The following is an 18,613-nucleotide window of genomic DNA, read 5'->3' on the forward strand; positions in this document are numbered from 1 at the left end:
GCGGGGATTATAATTGAGATGGAAAAAAAATGTACAAAATGATGTAAAAATAAACTTTTGTAAAAAAAATAAATATATATATATATATATATGCTTCCACTCCCTACTCTACTGAAACTTCATTCTCAAATAGTGTCCAGGGTTGAGAGGTTACCAGGATGCAAAATGGAAGGCACTTTCACAATCCCCTGCTTCCCTGAACCTTGTTCCCATGTTTGTTCTTGGACCTGACTCCCCACTCCCTGGAGTTCAGGGACACATGTTATCTCCTCCCCCTCTACCTCCATACATAGCCCTAATCATTACTCTTATTTTTTCTCTTCCTTTTCCTTAAGTGTCTCTGGATTTTTTTCCTTTCTGAGACTTCTTCCCCTTAAAAATCTCATCTTAACACATCATTTCTAATCAAGTGCTTCTCTGTCTTCTTTCCCTGCCCCCCCAACTTCACATGGAAAAGCAGTCCCCAGTGTGATGGAAGGGCCTTGGGGAGGGGGTGCTTAGGTCATAAAGGCAGATCTTCATGAATGATATTATGCACTTTATAAAAAAAAGATGCCAGAGTGCTCCCCTTCCCTTTCCATGATGTGAAGACACAGTGAGAAATCTGTGACCCAGAAGAAAGCCCTCACCCACTGTGCTGACACCCTGATCTCACCTTGGACGATTTCCAGCCTCCAGAAATGTAAGAAATAAACTTTTATTGTTTAGAAGCCACCCCAGTCAATGGGATTTTTGTTAGAGCATCCCTAACGGACTGAGACAAGCTCCCACAGCTCTCTGCTCCCCTTGTCTCCCCACACTGGTACAGCAGACCACACTGGGCTCTGGTCCAAGTTATCTGCCACCCTCCAGCCCACAAGCAGGAACAGCTGTGGGCATCTTTTCCCTGCTCCTGCCACCCTCTCCTTGACCAACTTCTGTAGAATGACCTGCCCCGTTCTTCCCTTCTGATTTCCTGGAGTTCTAGGGACAGGTACTCTGGGTCTCCTGTAAACCCTTCTTTCCCCAAGCCCTAAGCCAGGTCTGTTAAGGGACAAAATGTGTGCTGGGGAGAGAAATCCCCATCAAGAGTGGACCCCAGAGGATTTCCAGGAAGCTCCCCCTCCTCTCCCGTATTTGTGTCTTTCTGTGGTCCAGGGAATCTGCCTGCTCCCACTTTTGTCTTTGTCAGTGTTCTCTTCCCGCCCCTCTCCCCCCTCCAAGAGGGGAGATTAGGGAAGGACTAAGAGGAGCACAAAAGAGCAGGGTCTTTACAAGGCCGCAGTCTTCGAAATTGGGGTGATAAATGCACTTAGTCTCTTTAATTTTATCTTCCAGAAATACACACACACTCACACACAGATCAAAACAAGTTGGGGCTGCAAGGGAAGCGGGAGCGGGCCGGCTTCCTCCAGACTTGGGGAGGTCTGTCTCCCCGTAAGGTTTCCCTTCTGCCCTGTTGCCCAGGGGTTGGCGTGGGTGGGGGTATTTACAGAGAATGCGAACGTGGTCTTCCTCCCAGGGTGAAGCACCCTGGGATCTTCGCCAATCTCATTTCAGAACAACCAAAAGTCGAGCTTCTGGATTAGCAAGAAAATAGTGGGGAGCCGGGGTGAAGAGACCAGACCGCGCAAAAAACAAAAAACCGGTGCGCGCTTGGGAGCGTTGGGTCGCCGCGCCGGGAGGAGGGGAGGAGTTTGCTGGTCTGAGGGCGAGGCCTGGCGCCACAAACCCAATCACCGGACTGAGTCACCCCGCTGGAAAGAAAAGAAGGCGGAGCCTGCCGACCAGGAGGCGGGGTTTTGTCAGAGCCGGGGCGGAGCCTACAGAGGAGACGGGCTTAGGGGACCCGTCTGTAGACTGGGGAGGAGAGACCCAGGGAGCTCGGCTGGGGGCGCTGCATTTACAGAGGGTGGGGGCCTGGAGCGACTGGGGGTCCGGCATTAGGCGGGGATCTCTGAAAGCGGCGTCCCTGGGGTTGTGGGCTTTGGCCGGGTTCCTGAGGACCTGGACTCCGAATGCCCGCAAGGCGAGTGGTTCCGTGGAGGCTGAGTTTAGGATGTACTGAAGTCGGTCGCCCCAGAGGCGGGAATGCACTGCGCCCTTGGGATCCGCGGCGTGACCGCAGAACGCGCGAGGGAGGTCGAGGGGTGTAAGGTGGGGCCAGGCTGGGGGGGTCCTTACGGATCCCAGTAATTCTCGTGGTGCTGCGCAGCAATGATGATGACTACGGTGAGGATGGTACAGAGCACCATGGCTGCAATGCCCACCGCCAAGGAGATGAAAGAGAAGTTCCGAGCCTCTCGCGAAGCAATCTCCGCCGACACCATGTCTCCGCGGGCCAAGGCCGTGCGCACCTGCGGTGAAGGGGTAGGGGAAACTGGTCAGCGGACAGCTGCCTTGCCAGCGCGGCAAGCCTCCCTCCAAGGTGCTCCACAGAGGCCCATCTTCCCTGGGATAAGAAAAACCGCGCAAGCCCCCCTCTCCTGAAGTCTCCCTTCCCGGCTCCACAAACCTGCACGGCCTTGAAGATGGCGATGATGCCCGTAGGCCAGAAGCAGCAGATGGTGGTCAGCACCGCGATGGGCATGTAGTCGTGTGGCGGGCGCCGAGGTTCCAGCAATGCCAGCCCTGGGCCCTGGGGCGGCGGGGGGAGCGTGGAGGTTACTCCAGTTCCCCCCGGGTTCCCGCCTGCATAGGGCTGTGAAAAGAAGGTTGGGGCAAGAGGAAGTCACTCCAACCCTCTCTAAAGCCCACCAACCTTGCTTCTTGGAGAACCTGATCATCCACTACCCACCCCCAGACGTCCATAAAATCCCATTGAGGTTCCTCACCTGTTCACTGCGGTCATTCACCCTGTATGCTGGGGGTGGGATCTCCAGCTCCCTCCCCCAAAGAACCCCATCAACACTGCTCTGTTCTTATTCAGACCCAGTTTCTTATCTCAGAGATCTACCTGGGCAGGGGGGAGGGGTGTGTGTGTGTGTGTGTGTGTGTGTGTGTGTGTGGACACCCCCTCCCCCAGTCAGTCCCAGGTCTCTTCTCCCTCATTCCTCTTGGTTCCCAGATTTCATTCTGGCCCCTCGGCCCAAACTGTTTCCTTTTTTTCAAACATCCTCTGGACCTCTAGGTTCTGTTCCCCCATCCAGGCCCTGATCTGTGACTCTGATTAACCTCTTTACTTCCTTACCCCCATTCCCAGGCTTTTACCTGGTCCATCCTTCTCTAACTTTTACCCCCTCCCCCAAACATCACTTGATCCCTGCTCTGTTTATCGATCCCATTAGCATCCAGTGCGTTCCCAAAGCCAAATCCTGTTCCGTGGTGAGCCTCCCCCCCCCCTTTGTCTCCAGGGTACTCACCGTGCCGACCGGGTAGACTGGCACGTAGGCAGTGCAAGGCTGTAGCTGCAAGGGGTAGCCCGGGGCTACGTAGCCCCCCAGCGGCAGCGTACCCACCGCCCCCGTGTGCGTGGGCACCACGAAGCCCGGGGCCTGGGCAGTATGAGAGGGCGCCGGTGGGGGCGGGGCGGCAGCGGGAGGCGGTGGAGGCAGTGGGCCCTCGAAGCGAGTCTCCTGTAGGTAAGGGTCGGGTGGCATGCGGGGCAAGGTAGCACAGCCAGGTGGGGGTCCCCCAGCAGCTGGACCCGGGGGAGCATGGTGAGGGGGTCTCGGCAGCGTGGCGGAGGAGGAGGGACCACGCTGAGCAGTGGCAGCAGAAGAAGCCAGGCCACCTGCCCCTAAGCGCGGGAGGGTGGCGGTGCCAGACTGGTGATAATGGTGGTGGTGGTGGTGGTGCGAGGAGGGGGCTGCCTGTGGGGGCGGGGCGGGCGGTTCCGCGGGCGGTTGGGGGGCATTGTAAGGTGGAGGAGAAGTGTGAGGGACTGAGTCTGGGAGGCCTGCGGGCAGTGAGCAGAGGAGAGGGTATGGAGAGATAAGATGGTCAGAGATGAAATAGGAGGGGTGGGAGAGAAACGGTCAGGATGGAGAAAGATAACGGGAGAGACAGAGAGGAGATGGGTGAGAAGCTGTCTCTCATTCTTGGGGCAGGAGAGGGGTATCTAGGCCATCTGCTTGCCTCTTCTTCCTTTTGGTCTAGTTTTGAGGTCATAACTCCCCCCTGCTCCTCTCCCTTCTTCAGCCGTGTGCACCCACAGCTTTTGCATGCAGACGACTCTCTATCCTTGGCTGTGCTGGGCTTGCCCACCTGAGCTAGTGCCCTGTGTGCTCATGCGAAGAAGTGCAACACGTTTAACATGTGCTCAATTCAACAGTTGTATAAACACATGTAGAATGACGCGTCCCATTCCTCTGGAGCTCTTTTAGGGCAGGTAAAGAAAGGTCCTCTGCATTCCACTCCCCTGACACCCCCCCACATCCGATAGGCTTCATACTTCCCAGCTGGATGTCCCCATGTGGGCCAGTCTCATCTGTCCATCTGTCACCCCAGTGATGCCATCCCTGCAGTACCTGGCTGGTGCTAAGCCACTCTCATACTTCCCTCTCCCTCTCAACCTGCCCCCCTGCCCATGTTGTTGGCAAGGTTTGGAGGCTGAGACTGAGGGGGAAAGGAAGAGAAGGGAGTGCTAGGAAAAGGGGAGGGGGGTTGGGGGGGCGGTTGCTGAGAGTTGGATAGAATGGCACAGAACCACTCACTAGGGAGAGAGGTAAGGAAGGGGGTTGGGACCAAGGATGGGGGGAGAATCAGGAGTCCCTAGAAATGGGGGGAGCTTTTGTTGTTGTTTTTTACCTGACTTTTCAGATGACATGCCAGTAGTCTCTTGCTAGGACGGGCCCCTGCAGCTGAAGTCTGGGGTCTCGGCCGAGGCAGGAGTCTGGATGCACGGATTGCGCAGCCGGCAGCAGCAGCGCAGAGATGGAGAGATGAAGACAGCCGCGGGGGGCGGAGGGAGGGGGGGAGCTTAAAGGGACCGTGGCAAGGGAGGGGGAGCTCTTCAGATGTACCCCCCTCAGTCTCTCTCTGCTTTGAACCAGTCTTTCCTCCTCTCACCCCAGCATTCAAGCCCCCAGTTTGGGCTCCCTCGGAGTTGTCATGGAAACAGGGAGGCAAGCTAGACCAGGCAAGGTGGGTGGGATTAAGGGAAAGAAGGAGAGAGAACTCTCCAGAGTGTTCCCCTCTAAGACTGGCTGTAGTGATTATGTTGTGGGAGGAAGTGAGCAAGTGCTTCAAAACCTCAGTCCCCTGGGGATCTGGTTTACCCCAGTCAGGTCTATTTCTCTTCAGCTTCCCTCTGAGGCCCTGCAGCCCCCAGGATCTTCTCCCAAATCTTCCCCCACTTCAGGAGATGTGTATGAAAGAGAACTACGTGCAGAGTAGAGAGCTTTGATGGCTTTAAGTTGCAAAGCTTGTGACCTCTACCTGTCATGGACTGAATCGGGAAGTTCAGTCTATAGTAATTCCAGGGTGTGGGGCCTGTGGTGGGGTGGGGGAGAGGAGCATGGGGATGAAGCTTGGAGGATGTGTGCATACTTTCTTCCTCCAAGGTGAAGTTGCTGGAGCACTTTGGGAGAAGAGAATGAATCAACTGCTCATTTCTGGCAGTTCTGTTTGGAGATAGGTGCTTGGTTTCCTTCTCTCCTCCCCCCCCCCTTTATTTATTGGCCTTCTTAAGAGTTTCTGGGTCCCTTAGTGTTCATATACATTCCTTAACTATCTCCCCCTACACACACCAGTTACCCCAGCCACCACTCCCCAGTAGACTCGGGAGCACAGCGGTGATTGCAGTCTTTTTATTTGCTTGTAGCTTGTGGGAGCGCCTAGATAAGGAGGGGGTGTGAAGATGGGCAGTCTACTGAGACTTTGATTTGGGATTTTTCAAAAACACAGTCGGAGTATATTACCCGCCCCCCACCTTCAGAAGTTCCCAGCCTCCACCTAAGGCAGTCACCCTGCCAGACTCTCCTCCTCAGCGTCCACAGTGCTGTAAAAAGGCCCTCGCTGGGTCGGTCAGTCTTAGCCCCAGAGATTTAAACCAAGGTTCGGTTACCTGTTGTTCTGGTTTCTGGGGCTGTTCGCATGGACCCCTAACCCCCTACCTCCACCCCATCCTCACTCTACTCAAATCGACAAACAAGCTGTTTAGACTGGGAGAGACGTTAGATCGGCAAACATCTTGTGGACAGGGAGTTCAGACAAACTGCGAAATCCCCTTCTCCAGGAAAACATCTTTAAATGATAAGTAAAAGCCCAGGGCATCAGGGTGTATCGGTGGCGTGGTGCGAGCAGCCTAGAGCTCCGAAGTCTAAACGCGGTGGGAAGGTCTGGGTCGGGAGCCACCCACAGGGAGTTCCCGGCTGAGGGCCAGGTTGTGGGGTCGCTCAGGTTGAAAGACTCGTCAAAGCCAAGCCGGCGTGAGTCAGCGCTGCCCCAGGGGCCCTCCGCCCCTCGGGGGTGAGTCGTTTTGCGGAGTGGTTTAGTAGGGCCGGAGAAACTGGGCCAGGCTGCACTTTTAGCTCGAGGGGCCTCGAGGACTCTCCGCGTCTCTGGAGACAAGGGCACTACACGCACTTCAGAATGAAGAGTTGTAAGACGCTGACCTGTGCGCGCGGCGGGCGGGCAGGCAGGGGGCGGGGGTGGTCTCCGCCGGGGCTGGCTTCACCTCCTAGTCGCCTAAGACGAAAAGGGACTGCCTTTCCCCCAGTCTATCCCCCACACCCCTGGGGAAAGAGAACTTCGTGGTCCGCAGCGGAGCCGCACGCCAGAATTGGGAAGTGAGATGAAAGGAGGCCGGATAATCGAATCTTGGGGTTGCTGGTGCAGGGGTGCCCGGAGAGGCCTTCTAGCGATCCCCCCGGACACGTTTGTTTTTCCGTCGGCCTCTCCCCCCATCGGTCTAAATGGATCGCTCCGCCTATTTCCTCCCCCGATCTTAGGGCTCAATGGAATCTTCCATTGCCCCTCCGGTCCCGGGCCTGCGTTGCGGGGGACGCTGGCACGGTTACCAGGGAAAGCCCCGGACGTGACGGCTGAGCGCGACCCCGAGCAACCTGCCGGCTCCTGTCCGTCATTCCCCTGCGCGCGCTATCCGCACACATTTACCCTAACCCCTGTGGGTTCCAGACTGGGGAGAAGTAAACGGCGGGGCCAGTGAGGCCCCGGGACCCAGACCAGGTGGAGTTTGCCCTCTCCGGGCTGCTGGCGCTACTGTTCAGGGGTCGTTCTTGCAAAACACCGGGTCGTGCGGAGCTGGGGTGAAGCATTCGGAAGTTCGAGGCCTAAGGACCTTGTCCCCTGAGCGCCGAGTTGGGGGCGGGGCTTCGGGCGCGCGCCGGTGCGTCTCCCGGGAGAGGGGGTGTCTGGGGGGAGAGGGCTGGATGGCGTTAAAAGCCGGCTATTTGTGACGAGGACCTGCTATGGGCACGGGCGGAGGAGGCTTGAGGGCCTGGGGTCTGTTCCGAGGGGAGGCGGCGCTGTTATGTCTCACAGGCCTTCATCCCCCCCTTCTCAGGCGGGAGCATGCTGGGGCTCTGCGGGCCGCGGCTCCCCCAGGCGGGGATCCTGCTCCTGTTGCTGTTGCTGCCGCTGCTGCTGTCCACAGCCCCTGCGTCCCCTCGCGCTTCCTACAAGCCGGTCATCGTGGTGCACGGGCTCTTTGACAGCTCATACAGCTTCCGCCACCTGCTGGAATATATCAACGAGGTCTGGTAGGGGACACCCAGTTGGGGGCTGTGGGGCGTCAGAGGCGTCTACAGTGGCTGGGTGGGAGAATGGGAAACTGAAAGCCGCCCCGCTGGGGCTGCCCCGTTCCTCGTTCCTCGCAGAACTGGTGCTGGTGTGGGGAGAATGGGGGAGCAATATCCCTGGGTCTGGGAGGGCACAGGAGGTACGTGGACGCTGGGGGGAGGAGCGTCTCTGCGGAGGGGCTTCACTGTCATTCCTGGCTGTCACATCGCCCCCTTCCCACAGACACACCCGGGGACTGTGGTGACGGTGCTCGATCTCTTCGATGGGAGAGAGAGCTTGCGGCCCCTGTGGGAACAGGTGCAAGGGTTCAGAGAGGCAGTGACCCCCATCATGGCAAATGCCCCGGAAGGGGTGCATCTCATCTGCTACTCACAGGGTAGGTGTCCTCCCCGACCTCCCCCCAGCCCTAATCCTGTGTGAGCCTTGACTCCTACGAGTCCTACCAGGGGGACACGTCCAGAGCCACAGTCCCGAGCTCTCCTTTCCACACTTTCTGACACCTGAGTCTTTCTTCTGCCTCTGTGCTTTTCCCCCTTTACCCAGAGTTTTGCACATCAAGGATATTAGGGAGTAAAGAGCACCCAAGAGCTAGAGTCAGAAGACTCAGAATTGAATTCTGGCATCATGACTTACATGACAAGTGACCTTTGACCACAAGGCTTCCCTCTGCTCTCTTGGGCTTCAGTCCCCTCTCTATCTCTGTGCCAGGCTGGGCTGGACGGGCGGGGGAGGAAGCACTCTCCCGAAGGCCCTTCCCACCGAGGTGTTCTGCTTCCAGGGGGCCTGGTGTGCCGGGCGCTGCTTTCTGTCATGGATGAACACAATGTGGATTCTTTCATCTCTTTGTCCTCTCCACAAATGGGACAGTATGGAGGTGAGAGGGTGCCCTGGACTCCCTGGGGGGCCCTGACTACGGGAGCATAGTGGTCAGGGGCTACTTGGCACTGCTGTTCTCTTGCCAGACACGGACTATTTGAAATGGCTCTTCCCCACCTCCATGAGGTCTAACCTCTACCGGATCTGCTATAGCCCCTGGGGCCAGGAATTCTCCATCTGCAACTACTGGCATGGTGAGTAGGGGCCATCAGGGCAGGGAAGGAGTATCCTGGAGGGTAGAACCTGCTGCTCCCACCTCTACCTGACAGCGACCACGATGGGAGGTGGCGAAGACTTAAACGTGTTCTGAGGCCTCTGTGTAGACAGACTCTGTGCAGAATGCTTTGTGTGTAGCATCTTATTTCCTCAGAAAGAAGAGTGTGATGCAGGGGTTATAAATTTTATCTCTAACGGGCGAGGCAGTAAACATCTTCAGCTTCTCAGGCCACGTATGTAGTCTCTGGCAAAGCTATTCAGCTCTGCCACAGCAGAGTGAAAGCAGCCGTCACCACATGTCAATGAATGTGTCTGTGTTCCCATAAAACTGTATTTACAGAAACAAGCAGTGGGTTGAATGTCACCCATGACTCATGATTTGCAAATGCTTGGAGTAGCTTTTGAGACACAGGTACTGGGTCTAGACTACTTGAGTTTGAAGTCTGACCCTGCTGGCTGACTTCAGACAAGACACTTAAGCCTGACTCAGTTTTCCTCATCTGTAAAATAATAACTAATACTTGCTATATAGGGAAGTTATAAGCATTAAACAAATGACTGTAATGTCACTGAATAGGGGCTGGCCCAGAGTAGGTGCTACATACAGGTGTCTGTTGTCATGTTTATTGTTACTATTGCTACTATTATTATTTTTTGTTTAAAGATTTATTTTTTATGTATACAAGAACTGGGATAAAGGCCAGAGGTGCAGGGGCAGTGAGAGGACTCACCAGAGACAGAGTGGACAGCAGAACAGGCAGATTGACAAAGTACACTGCTGAGGGGAGCAGCGGAAGGGAGAAGAGAGGTCTGCTGTGCCATGCGGGTCACCTCCCTGTCCGGGGATCAAACCTGTGCCACGGTGCCACGGTGGCTGTGGACTGCTGCGCTTTAACCCGTTGCACCACCAGGGAGGGCCCTATTGCTGATATTATACTACTGTACACCTTGTCTATTACTGTAGCCTCCTCATGGCTCACCTAGCCTTTGGTCTTGTCTTACTTCTGTGCTTCTCTGACCATCTTTCCAACTGCTGTTTGTACTCAGACCCCCACCATGATGACTTGTACCTCAATTCCAGCAGCTTCCTGGCTCTGATCAATGGGGAAAGAGACCATCCCAATGCTACTGGTGAGACCCCAGGCTCGTACCTGGCCTTCATTTTCTGCTTCTGTTACCTCCTGCCTTCTCCTCTCCAACCTGGCTGACTCCTGGGACTAACTCATCTTTTCTCTTCCCACCCTGCAGCCTGGCGGAAGAACTTTCTGCGTGTGGGCCGCCTTGTGCTGATTGGGGGCCCAGATGATGGTGTTATTACCCCCTGGCAGTCCAGGTAATAAGGGACTGTGTGGCCCAAGATTGGCCTTTAAGGGCACCCCAACCACTCCAATTTTTTAAAAAGATTTATTTATTTATGCATACAAGAGCTGGGGTGTAGGCCAGAGATTGGGGTGGGGGGAGTGAGAGGATTCACCAGAGACAGAATGGGGAGCAGAACAGGCAGATCTACTGAAACGCACTGCTGAGGGGAGTAGCAGGTGAGGCAGGAGAGGTCTGCTGGGCCATGTGGGTCACCTTCCTGGCTGGGGATCGAACTTGAGCTGCAGTAGCTATGGATAACTTCCCATAGTGTTGCGCTTTTACCCCTTGCATCACCAGGGAGGGCCTCCTCCAGTTTTTTTCTCATGCCTAAAACTGGTCTGTACCTCCCACTGATCAGTTCATGTCCCCACCTCCTGTCACCCAGGACAAAATCCCCTCTTTTTATCTAGACAGTCACTAAGTCCTGCTGCCTCTACTTCCTGTCTGTCCCTAGCCACCCACTTTATCCAACTTTTAACTTTGAAATATTTACAGTTTCACAGGTAACTGCAAAGCTAGAGAGGTCCTGTGTGTCCTTGGCCCAGATTCCCCAGTGGTTTTATCCTGCGAAAGTACAGTATCAAGTTGGGAAACTGGCGTTGGTACTCTGTGTGCGCATAGTCCCACACAATTTCGTCACATTTCTTACCACTTCTCTCATTTATTGGGATTGCAGCGCCCTCCTTTCCATTCTGTTCCTTAGGAAAATCCATGACTCTGTGTGTCTCTAGTATAGATCATCATGAATTATCAGAAATGTCACTGAGCCACTCAACAAATACTATTGAGCACTCTGTGCCCAGGCCCTGTTCTGGGCCCTGGTGATAAGCTGGTAAGTCAGTCCTGACCATTAGGTAGTTTACATGCTAGTTGGGGAGACATAATATGTCAGGGGGTAATAGAGTGAGGCAAGGGGAAGATAAGATGATTAGAGCGTGACTTAATATTTATTTGATTTTCAAGTCATTAATCTAGCCATATAAAAGATTTCCCCCACCCCCCCACCACATTTCTGCCACATCCATTTTATTTCATAAAGTAGTGGATTGAGAAGGATTGGGCTGACACCCCTCTAAAGAACCATTTCACAAACACAGGAGGGGAGACATAAAAATAGCAACAGACAGGCCCTCCCTGGTGGCGCAGTGGGTTTAAGCTCAGCACTATGAAGCTATCTGCAGCCACTGCAGCATGAGTTCAATCCCTGGTCAGGGAGCTGCCCCACAGCAGACCTCTCCTGGCCTCTGCCTGCTGCTCCCCTCAGCAGTGTGTTTCAACCTGCCTGTTCTGTCCCCAACTCTGTCTCTGGTAAATCCTCTCACCCACCACACCTCTGGCCTATACTGCAGTTCTTGTATGCACAAATAAGTTAATCTTTTAAAAAAAATAACAACAGACAATAGAGGGGGAATTAGGACCACATACTAGTTCTGCTATTTTCCTGTGGGGGGCATTTGAAAGAGAAACCCAGAAGCCCACACTCTTTCTCATGTCCATAGGCTGCTGTAGAATCTATTTTGCTTTAAAGTTTCATTTATTTATGCATACAAGGGCTGGGGTGCAAGCCAGGGGTGCAGGGTGGGAGATATTCAGCAGAGACAGAGTGGGGAGCAGAACAGGCAGATCTACTGAAATACACTGCTGAGGGGAGCAGCAGGCAGATCGGGAGGTCTGCTGTGCCAGGTGGGTCAGCTCCCTGGCCAGGGATCAAACTCATGTTGCAGAGGCTGCAGACAGCTTCACAGTGCTGTCTTAACCTCTTGCACCACCAGGGAGGGCCCTGTGGAATCTGTTAGACAGTGACCCTGGTTGAGTTGTCATTCGAAGAGACTGGGGAAGTGAAAGGAGTTGTACAACACACTGGAAGAGAGAAGGAGTAGCACCTCCCAAGGTCCTGGGGCAGGGGAATAATAAGGAGGTGAGTGGGAGTAGAAAGCAGGGTGGTGGGAGAGGAGGTGAAAGGTGCGGGGAGCAACTTATGTGGAAACTTAGTAGGGGAAAGGCCCTTGATTTTTATTTCTAAAATATGCATAACATAAAATTTACCATTTTTATACAATTCAGTGGTATTAAGTCCTTTCACACTATTGTGTAAACATCACCACCACCCACCTCCTCCAGAACTCTTTTTTCCCTCCCAGATGAAGCTCCACGCCCATTAAACAATAATGTCTCATCCCTGGCTCCCCACCTGTCCCTGGTAATCATTGCTCTTGATTTTTTATTCTGTGTGAAATGAGGCCTCAGAAGGTTTTGAACGAAGGAGTGACATTCCTTAGAGTAGTGAGGGATGGGATTTTTAAAATATTAACTCATGTCACATCCACAACAACTTTCTGAAGATAGTAAGAGCTCACAGTTCGGAAGCACCTTTTAGGTACCAACCAACTATTCTAAGTACACTCAAATAAAGCTCATGAAATCCACACAGCGACCCTCTGGGGTAATTACTCCTGTTCTCACTTGATTCATACGAAACTTAGGTGCTGAGAGATGCGCTAACTTGCATTCATTCATAGAGTAAGTGGCAAACTCAGGCTTTCTGACTTAACCACAACGTTGTACTTCCTCTTTGCAAAGGGAGGTAGATTTAGGACAAAGAGGATAAAACAAGATCAAACCCACAGCGGGGAGTGTGACACCACTGGCTGCAAACCTGGGGGTGCGCCTTGCTGCCGGCCACATGGCCTCCAGTGCCCAGCCCAGCTCCCCATGTGCTTACGTGCCTCCCACACGCCTCCCACTTGCCTCCCACTCGCCTTCCACGTGCCAGGAGCACCTCCAGGTCAGGGCTGTCCTGGGGAGCTTTTGTTGCTACGCTAAAACACAGCCGCTTGGCTCCCATCGCCCATCTGACTTACCAGTCTGAGCATTAGTTCTTAGTAATCAGCATCTGCTCAGTACCCTTGCCAGTTAAATATTCCCAAGGAAGTGTGAAGACCTTTTATTTTCAAATGGTTTCCTACTGAAGCTATTACCAGGTGGTACACTCTTCACTAGATTTCCCAGCGTTATTTGAGCATGCTTACTGGGCGTTCTCTCTCAAGATGTGTGTGAGCCCTCGGAGACTGGGCTGCAGACATGATGTCCCCTTTCCCCAAAACTTCAGTGTGTCTAAGATATTCTTTTGCATATTATCAAAAACAGTATAATTATCAAAACCAGGAAATGAACATTGGTACAGTACCCTGTAGACTTGATTCAGTTTTTCAAAATTGTTTTTTTAGAAATAAGATCAGTGCCAAGACCAGCCCAGGTCCACACGTTGCATCCCATTGTCCCTCGTTGGACTCTTACCTTGGCCTCCGTCCTCAGTCTGTCCGTGACATTGATAGATTTGCAGTGTGTGGTTCAGCTCTTAAGGATGGCCCTCAGCTTGGGCTTGTGAGCGATTTGCTCACAATAGATTCCAGGTTATACATTATTGATAGGGATTCTTCAGAAGTGACGCTGTGTTCCCAGCATATCACCTCGTGAGATATGTGCTGTCGAGTTATTTCGAGTGTCCGCCTTGCTGCCCGTCTCCAGCCAGCTGTGGGTTCTGAGAGACCTAGGCCATCTTGGTTTCCTCCAGCTCTCCTGATAACCCCCCTTCCCCATCTCTTTGTAGCTTCTTTGGTTTCTATGATGCAAATGAGACTGTCCTGGAGATGGAGGAGCAACTGGTGAGCCCCCTACAATTACGTCCCTGTTTTCACCAGGCATCCAACCTCCATCCAACCTCCGTCTGTAGCCCTGTCTGCCACCCATCTGGGAGCTTACTGGTCCACCCTGTGGGGAGGGGGTCCAGGACACGAGCAGGAACTCACTTTGTGTCTTCTATTTGCCTTTATCCACCCCGAAGGTTTACCTACGCGATTCTTTTGGGTTGAAGACTCTCTTGGCCCGGGGGGCCATAGTAAGATGTCCGATGGCTGGGATCTCTCACACGAACTGGCACTCCAACCGCACCCTCTATGAGACCTGCATTGAACCTTGGCTCTCCTGAGGACATCCCAGGGAACCCCCAGGACACCCCAGCCCAGAGACCAAGTGGTGGCCTTGGATAGCAGATGCCGGGCTCTGGTGTGCCTGTGACCGCCTCATTGTTCCCACTGCCCCCACCAACCAGGGCGCCCTTCTCTGCTCTTCTGTGAATGACAAATCCTGGTCTCCCCCACCTGTATCTTCTCATGTGGGGGTTTCTCCCTGCTCTCCCATCCTCCAGAAGCCACCAAGGCTGGGAAGTGAGAAACCAGGTTTTTAACTCGTGGCTGCTGCTGCTGCTCCTTCATCACTGGCTGTACAGGAGGGAACCCCGCCTCTGCCCACCACAGGGGTCTCCTTCCAGGCCACTCAGGACATTTTTAGCTTCTGTTCTCCCCATGTTCCCTTTTTCTCTGAACTCCCCTGTCGTCAGCCCTCCCGACCCCTAGTAAGGACTACTCACAAGAGTGGGGTTCTGAGGCTCTCCTATGAGGACAGTTCCGTTCTTGAAGTGTCAGTGTTGGGGAATATCTGTGGCCTCTGAGGCCCATCTCAGGTTTGGGGATCCCCCAGTCCCTATGTTCAGTGTTGGGGTACCCCTGGGAGCCTAGTTTCTTTGAGGCCCCAGCCCCTTTTAGCTACCCTTGAATGGGTGTTACTCCTGTATTTATGGAAATAAAGTTCCATTTCCTCAGTTTGACTTGGCTTATTTCCAGGTGAGGGCGACCTGGCTCCCCAACGAGGGTGGGGTTGGAGAGCCTGGGGCCTGGGTGCCCGGATGCCTGGTGTGGGGTGGGGACCCCCTTGGTGTTTCCGCTCTCTCAATGCCCATTCTGTGTGGGTTCCTGGTTCTCTGTGGGTTCTTTCCTGCTAAGGACAATTCTCTTCCTGTCCCAGCCTAAGATGGGGGGCTGAGCCCAGGGCTCCAGTGGGTTGCACCCTAACCACATGGGTAAAATGTGCCTGCCACCCCCAGGCCAGACGAGGGGGCTAAGGGTCAGGGTGGGCATCTCTTGTGCCCCTTTTCAACCTTTTGTGGGCCAGAGCTGGGTGAGGGGCTGGACAATGAGCCTCCTCTTCCTAGAAAGAAGGAATTTTGGAGGAGACAATGGGGCCCTGTGTGCTCTGGCTTGGGGGCCGGCGGCTGACTCAGTGCTGCTCCCCTAGGCCTTAACAAATGTCATCAAGAAATGGGGGCAGTTTTCTCCTGCGTGCTCTTTCGTGCTCTGGGCTGCCCCCGGCGCCGCCCTTTGTGACGACTTGCCCTTCTTTCCTCAGCTGATCTTGCCTGTTCTCCCACGACCTGACCCTGCTTTGTTCTCTGCCAGCTCTAGTCTCTCCCTACCCTCCAATCCTTCCCCAGTCTGTGTTGGGTTGAAAGTGGGGGAGGAGCCGGGGCCAGGGGTGCTGATGTTGAGAACCAGAAGCCTCTGCTGATTTGTAGGGTCCACTAGTAGGAGGCATCAGAGGGTTGGGAAACCCTTTCCTTGGGGGCTGGGTGAGGCTAGTGGGTCTTGGACCCACTGAGCTGACCTAGCTGAAGCCATGAGGCAGCTGTGGGAGGGGGCAGGAATGGGAGGACTCTGTCTGGCCCAGCCCCTCCTCTCCATTGCAGCCCGCCCACCACTTGGAGCTGCTGTCTGTCCTAAGGCCAGTCTGCCTGAAGTCTCCCGGAGAGGGCAAAGACAGGTGGGAGAGAATGTCAGTGGGGAAAGGGGGGGCACTCAGAGCCCTGGAGGGAGTGTGCGTTGGGGTGAGGGGTATGGGTATGTGAGGGTGGTAGGAATGTTTATGGTGTGGAGGCACCAGGTGTGTGGGGGTGTATGCAAGGTATGAAGGGGTGTAATGGTGAATATCTGAAGATTTAAGGATGTGAAGACTAAGGCAGAAGGGTGTGTCAGAGGAGGGCCTGAGGGGACGGCTAACTGGGGGGAGCTGTGCAGAGGGGGGTGGAGGAAGTGTGTCTGGTCAGTGAGCTTGAGTGATGCTGCATGGACCATCATGTGCTAAAGGGAGGGGCGGTGCTCAGTGTCTGCCCAGGTGTAGTCAGGCCTGGTGGCTAGTCCAGGTGTGGCCATGTGATTGTCCTGTCCCTTCAGGGCACCAACGCCTGCTCTCAGAGCGGCTGGGGTTGCAGAAATTACTAGCGGGGGTGTGGGGGGAGGTGGGAAGGTTCCCTTTCACTTTTTTAACATTTATTTATAAATACAAAAACTGGGGTGTAGGCCAGAGGCATGGGGAGGAGTGAGAAGGTTCATCAGAGACAGAATGCAGAGCAGGACAGACTTAAATACACTGCTGAGGGGAGCAGCGGGTGAGACAGGAGAGTTCTGCTGCCCCATGTGGGTCAGCTCCCTGGCTGGGGATCAAACTCCTGTGGTGTCTGCCAGTAGCTTCACAATGCTGACACCCACTGCACCACCAGGGAGGCCCCCATCCACCCTTTCACTTCTTGCTCACAGCTGGCAGCCTGCTGTCAAGAAGAATCATGGGATCCAGAGCTGAGCTGTGTACCCTATTGGGCGGACTCTCATTCTTCCTGCTTCTGATGTCAGGCCAGGGGGCCAAGGGTGGATCCCTCAAAGACAGGTGCCAATGAGGTTGAGGGCTTTACCAAATCTGCTGGGGTGGGGTTTCATTGGAAATTTAGAATGGAAGTGGCTTTCACCTTGTTGGGGGAGGGGGGGGATTCAGTGGAACCCAAGGGAAATGGGAGTCTGGTGCACTCAATGTCTCCCACCCTTCACCACACCCTCTGGGTCCAGTCAGAGGGTCTGCTCCAAGCAGACGCTGGTGATCCCGCTGCGTTACAACGAGTCCTACAGCCAACCCGTGTACAAGCCTTACCTGACCCTGTGTGCTGGGAGGCGTGTCTGCAGCACCTATAGGTGAGGAATGGGAAGCCTGGACCCCAGGGTATCTCAAGAACTTACAGAAGCGCAGCCAGGACCAACGTCCAGGATGGGGCACTGTGTTCCAGGACCACTTACCGGGTGGCATGGCGTGAGGTGAGGAGGGAGGTGCAGCAAACCCACGCAGTGTGCTGCCAGGGCTGGAAGAAGAGGCATCCTGGGGCACTCACCTGCGATGAAGGTGAGGCTGGGTCTCCAGAGGCCTGGAGGTATGCTCCAGGGGGCCTGGCGGTTGGCCCCCAGCTGAACCCCACTTCCTGCATACCACAGCTATTTGCGCCAAGCCCTGCCAAAACGGAGGCGTCTGCGTCCGGCCAGACCAGTGCGAGTGCGCCCCCGGCTGGGGTGGGAAGCACTGTCATGTGGGTGAGTCGCTCGCTCGCCTGCCTTTCGCAGCGGCATGCTGTACCGGAGCTTGCTAACCACCGGCACGGCCCGCCCCACCCCTCAGCTCCGTCCTCTTAACTAGACATGGATGAATGCAGGACCGGAGTCGCCCTCTGCTCGCATCGCTGCCTCAACTCGGCAGGCAGCTTCACCTGTGGCTGTCCCCAGGGCCTGGTGCTGAGCCCAGACCGCCGCACCTGCGCAGAGGGCTCCCCGGAGCCCCCAACCAGTGCCAGCATCCTCAGCGTGGCAGGTGAGCAGATGGGAGCTAGGGACTTGAGGAGCGCTGGAGAAGGCAAAGGGGCGGGCAGCGGGGCGTGGCCGGCGTTGGGGTAGTCCTGCTCCCCTCCCCTCCCCTTTCCCCCTCCTCTTCCAGTGAGGGAAGCAGAACAAGGTGAGCGCACCCTCAGGCGGGAGATTCGGGAGCTACGAGGGCGGCTAGAGCGGATGGAACAGGTAAAGTGGCCGTCTCAGGGACCAAACCCACAGAGAGAGGGCGCCCCAGTCCAGCGGCCTGAGGCTTCTGCTCCCCTGTAGTGGGCTGGCCAGGCCGGGGCCTGGGTGCGAGCTGTACTGCCTGTGCCACCTGAAGAGCTACAGCCTGAAGTGGTGGCAGAACTGTGGGGCCGGGGTGACAGGATCGAGTCTCTCAGCGACCAGGTGCTGCTGCTGGAGGAGCGGCTGGGTGCCTGTGAGTGTGCTCCTCACTGCTCCACCCCCACCCCCTCGCCCCTGGCCACTTCCCTAATTCAGTCTTCTCTCACCTCCATCTTCCCCCCTTCCACTTCCTCAGACAACCCCACTTCCCCACCCCTTCTGGCACTCTTCTGCAATCTGGTGGTTCCACTTGTTGAGAGTATTCGACCTCTCAAGTGCCCACTGGTCACTCCAGACGGAGGCAGCTCCAGTGTCTGCCTTTCTCCCCGTCTTCAACCAGGTGCCTGTGAGGACAACAGCCTGGGCCCAGGCCTCCATCGACGGCGAAGATAAAGAACCTGAGGACCCCACCGAGATAAAGGAACCTACAAATGAACTGCTGCAAAGCCCCCGCCCCCTAATTTATACAGGAAGTGGGCGCACTGTCCTTTGGGATTGCCTGGCTGGAGATCTGCACACACTCTCTGCCACTGAGCAGCGAGGCAGGCGCACCTGGACTGATGGGGTGGGCAGACGGCCTGGGTGGGCAGACGGCCTGGGCAAGAACTGCCCTT

General features: G+C 55.1%; 3 protein-coding genes across 7 annotated transcripts; 2 read left to right on the forward strand and 1 right to left on the reverse strand.

The window, feature by feature from the left end:
• Positions 1-1,273: 1,273 nt before the first annotated feature.
• Positions 1,274-5,166, reverse strand: PRRT1 (proline-rich transmembrane protein 1). 2 transcript variants are annotated; one of them, XM_004695160.2, is made up of 4 exons: positions 4,729-5,166; positions 3,342-3,877; positions 2,495-2,680; positions 1,274-2,336 (listed from the first exon to the last, which is right to left on the reverse strand). In XM_004695160.2, the coding sequence occupies exons 1-4, from the start codon at positions 4,745-4,747 to the stop codon at positions 2,160-2,162; spliced, it is 918 nt and encodes a 305-aa protein (XP_004695217.1). In that variant the 5' UTR covers positions 4,748-5,166; the 3' UTR covers positions 1,274-2,159. The 2 variants fall into 2 exon arrangements, with proteins under 2 accessions (XP_004695217.1, XP_012589851.1); XM_012734397.1 differs by having other exon boundaries at positions 2,495-2,617; positions 4,729-5,165.
• An 899-nt stretch (positions 5,167-6,065) lies between these two features.
• Positions 6,066-14,797, forward strand: PPT2 (palmitoyl-protein thioesterase 2). Of its 4 annotated transcripts, none has more exons than XM_004695161.2 (9): positions 6,066-6,523; positions 7,448-7,638; positions 7,906-8,059; positions 8,462-8,557; positions 8,646-8,753; positions 9,823-9,906; positions 10,024-10,108; positions 13,748-13,802; positions 13,982-14,797. In XM_004695161.2, exons 1-9 carry the CDS (start codon positions 6,514-6,516, stop codon positions 14,123-14,125), a joined length of 927 nt encoding a protein of 308 aa, XP_004695218.1. In that variant the 5' UTR covers positions 6,066-6,513; the 3' UTR covers positions 14,126-14,797. The 4 variants fall into 4 exon arrangements, with proteins under 4 accessions (XP_004695218.1, XP_012589854.1, XP_012589852.1 ...); XM_012734400.1 differs by having other exon boundaries at positions 6,067-6,390; XM_012734398.1 differs by lacking the exon at positions 6,066-6,523 and adding an exon at positions 6,946-7,270.
• Positions 14,798-15,489: 692 nt separating this feature from the next.
• EGFL8 (EGF-like-domain, multiple 8) lies at positions 15,490-18,541 on the forward strand. Its single transcript, XM_004695109.2, has 9 exons — positions 15,490-15,792; positions 16,566-16,692; positions 16,869-16,991; positions 17,084-17,196; positions 17,286-17,381; positions 17,485-17,655; positions 17,779-17,858; positions 17,940-18,093; positions 18,340-18,541. The coding sequence occupies exons 2-9, from the start codon at positions 16,592-16,594 to the stop codon at positions 18,390-18,392; spliced, it is 891 nt and encodes a 296-aa protein (XP_004695166.1). The 5' UTR covers positions 15,490-15,792; positions 16,566-16,591; the 3' UTR covers positions 18,393-18,541.
• Positions 18,542-18,613: the final 72 nt, after the last annotated feature.

This window comes from Condylura cristata, unplaced genomic scaffold (assembly GCF_000260355.1).
Source record: "Condylura cristata isolate star-nosed mole 26May11 unplaced genomic scaffold, ConCri1.0 scaffold00055, whole genome shotgun sequence".
Lineage (NCBI taxonomy): Eukaryota > Metazoa > Chordata > Mammalia > Eulipotyphla > Talpidae > Condylura > Condylura cristata.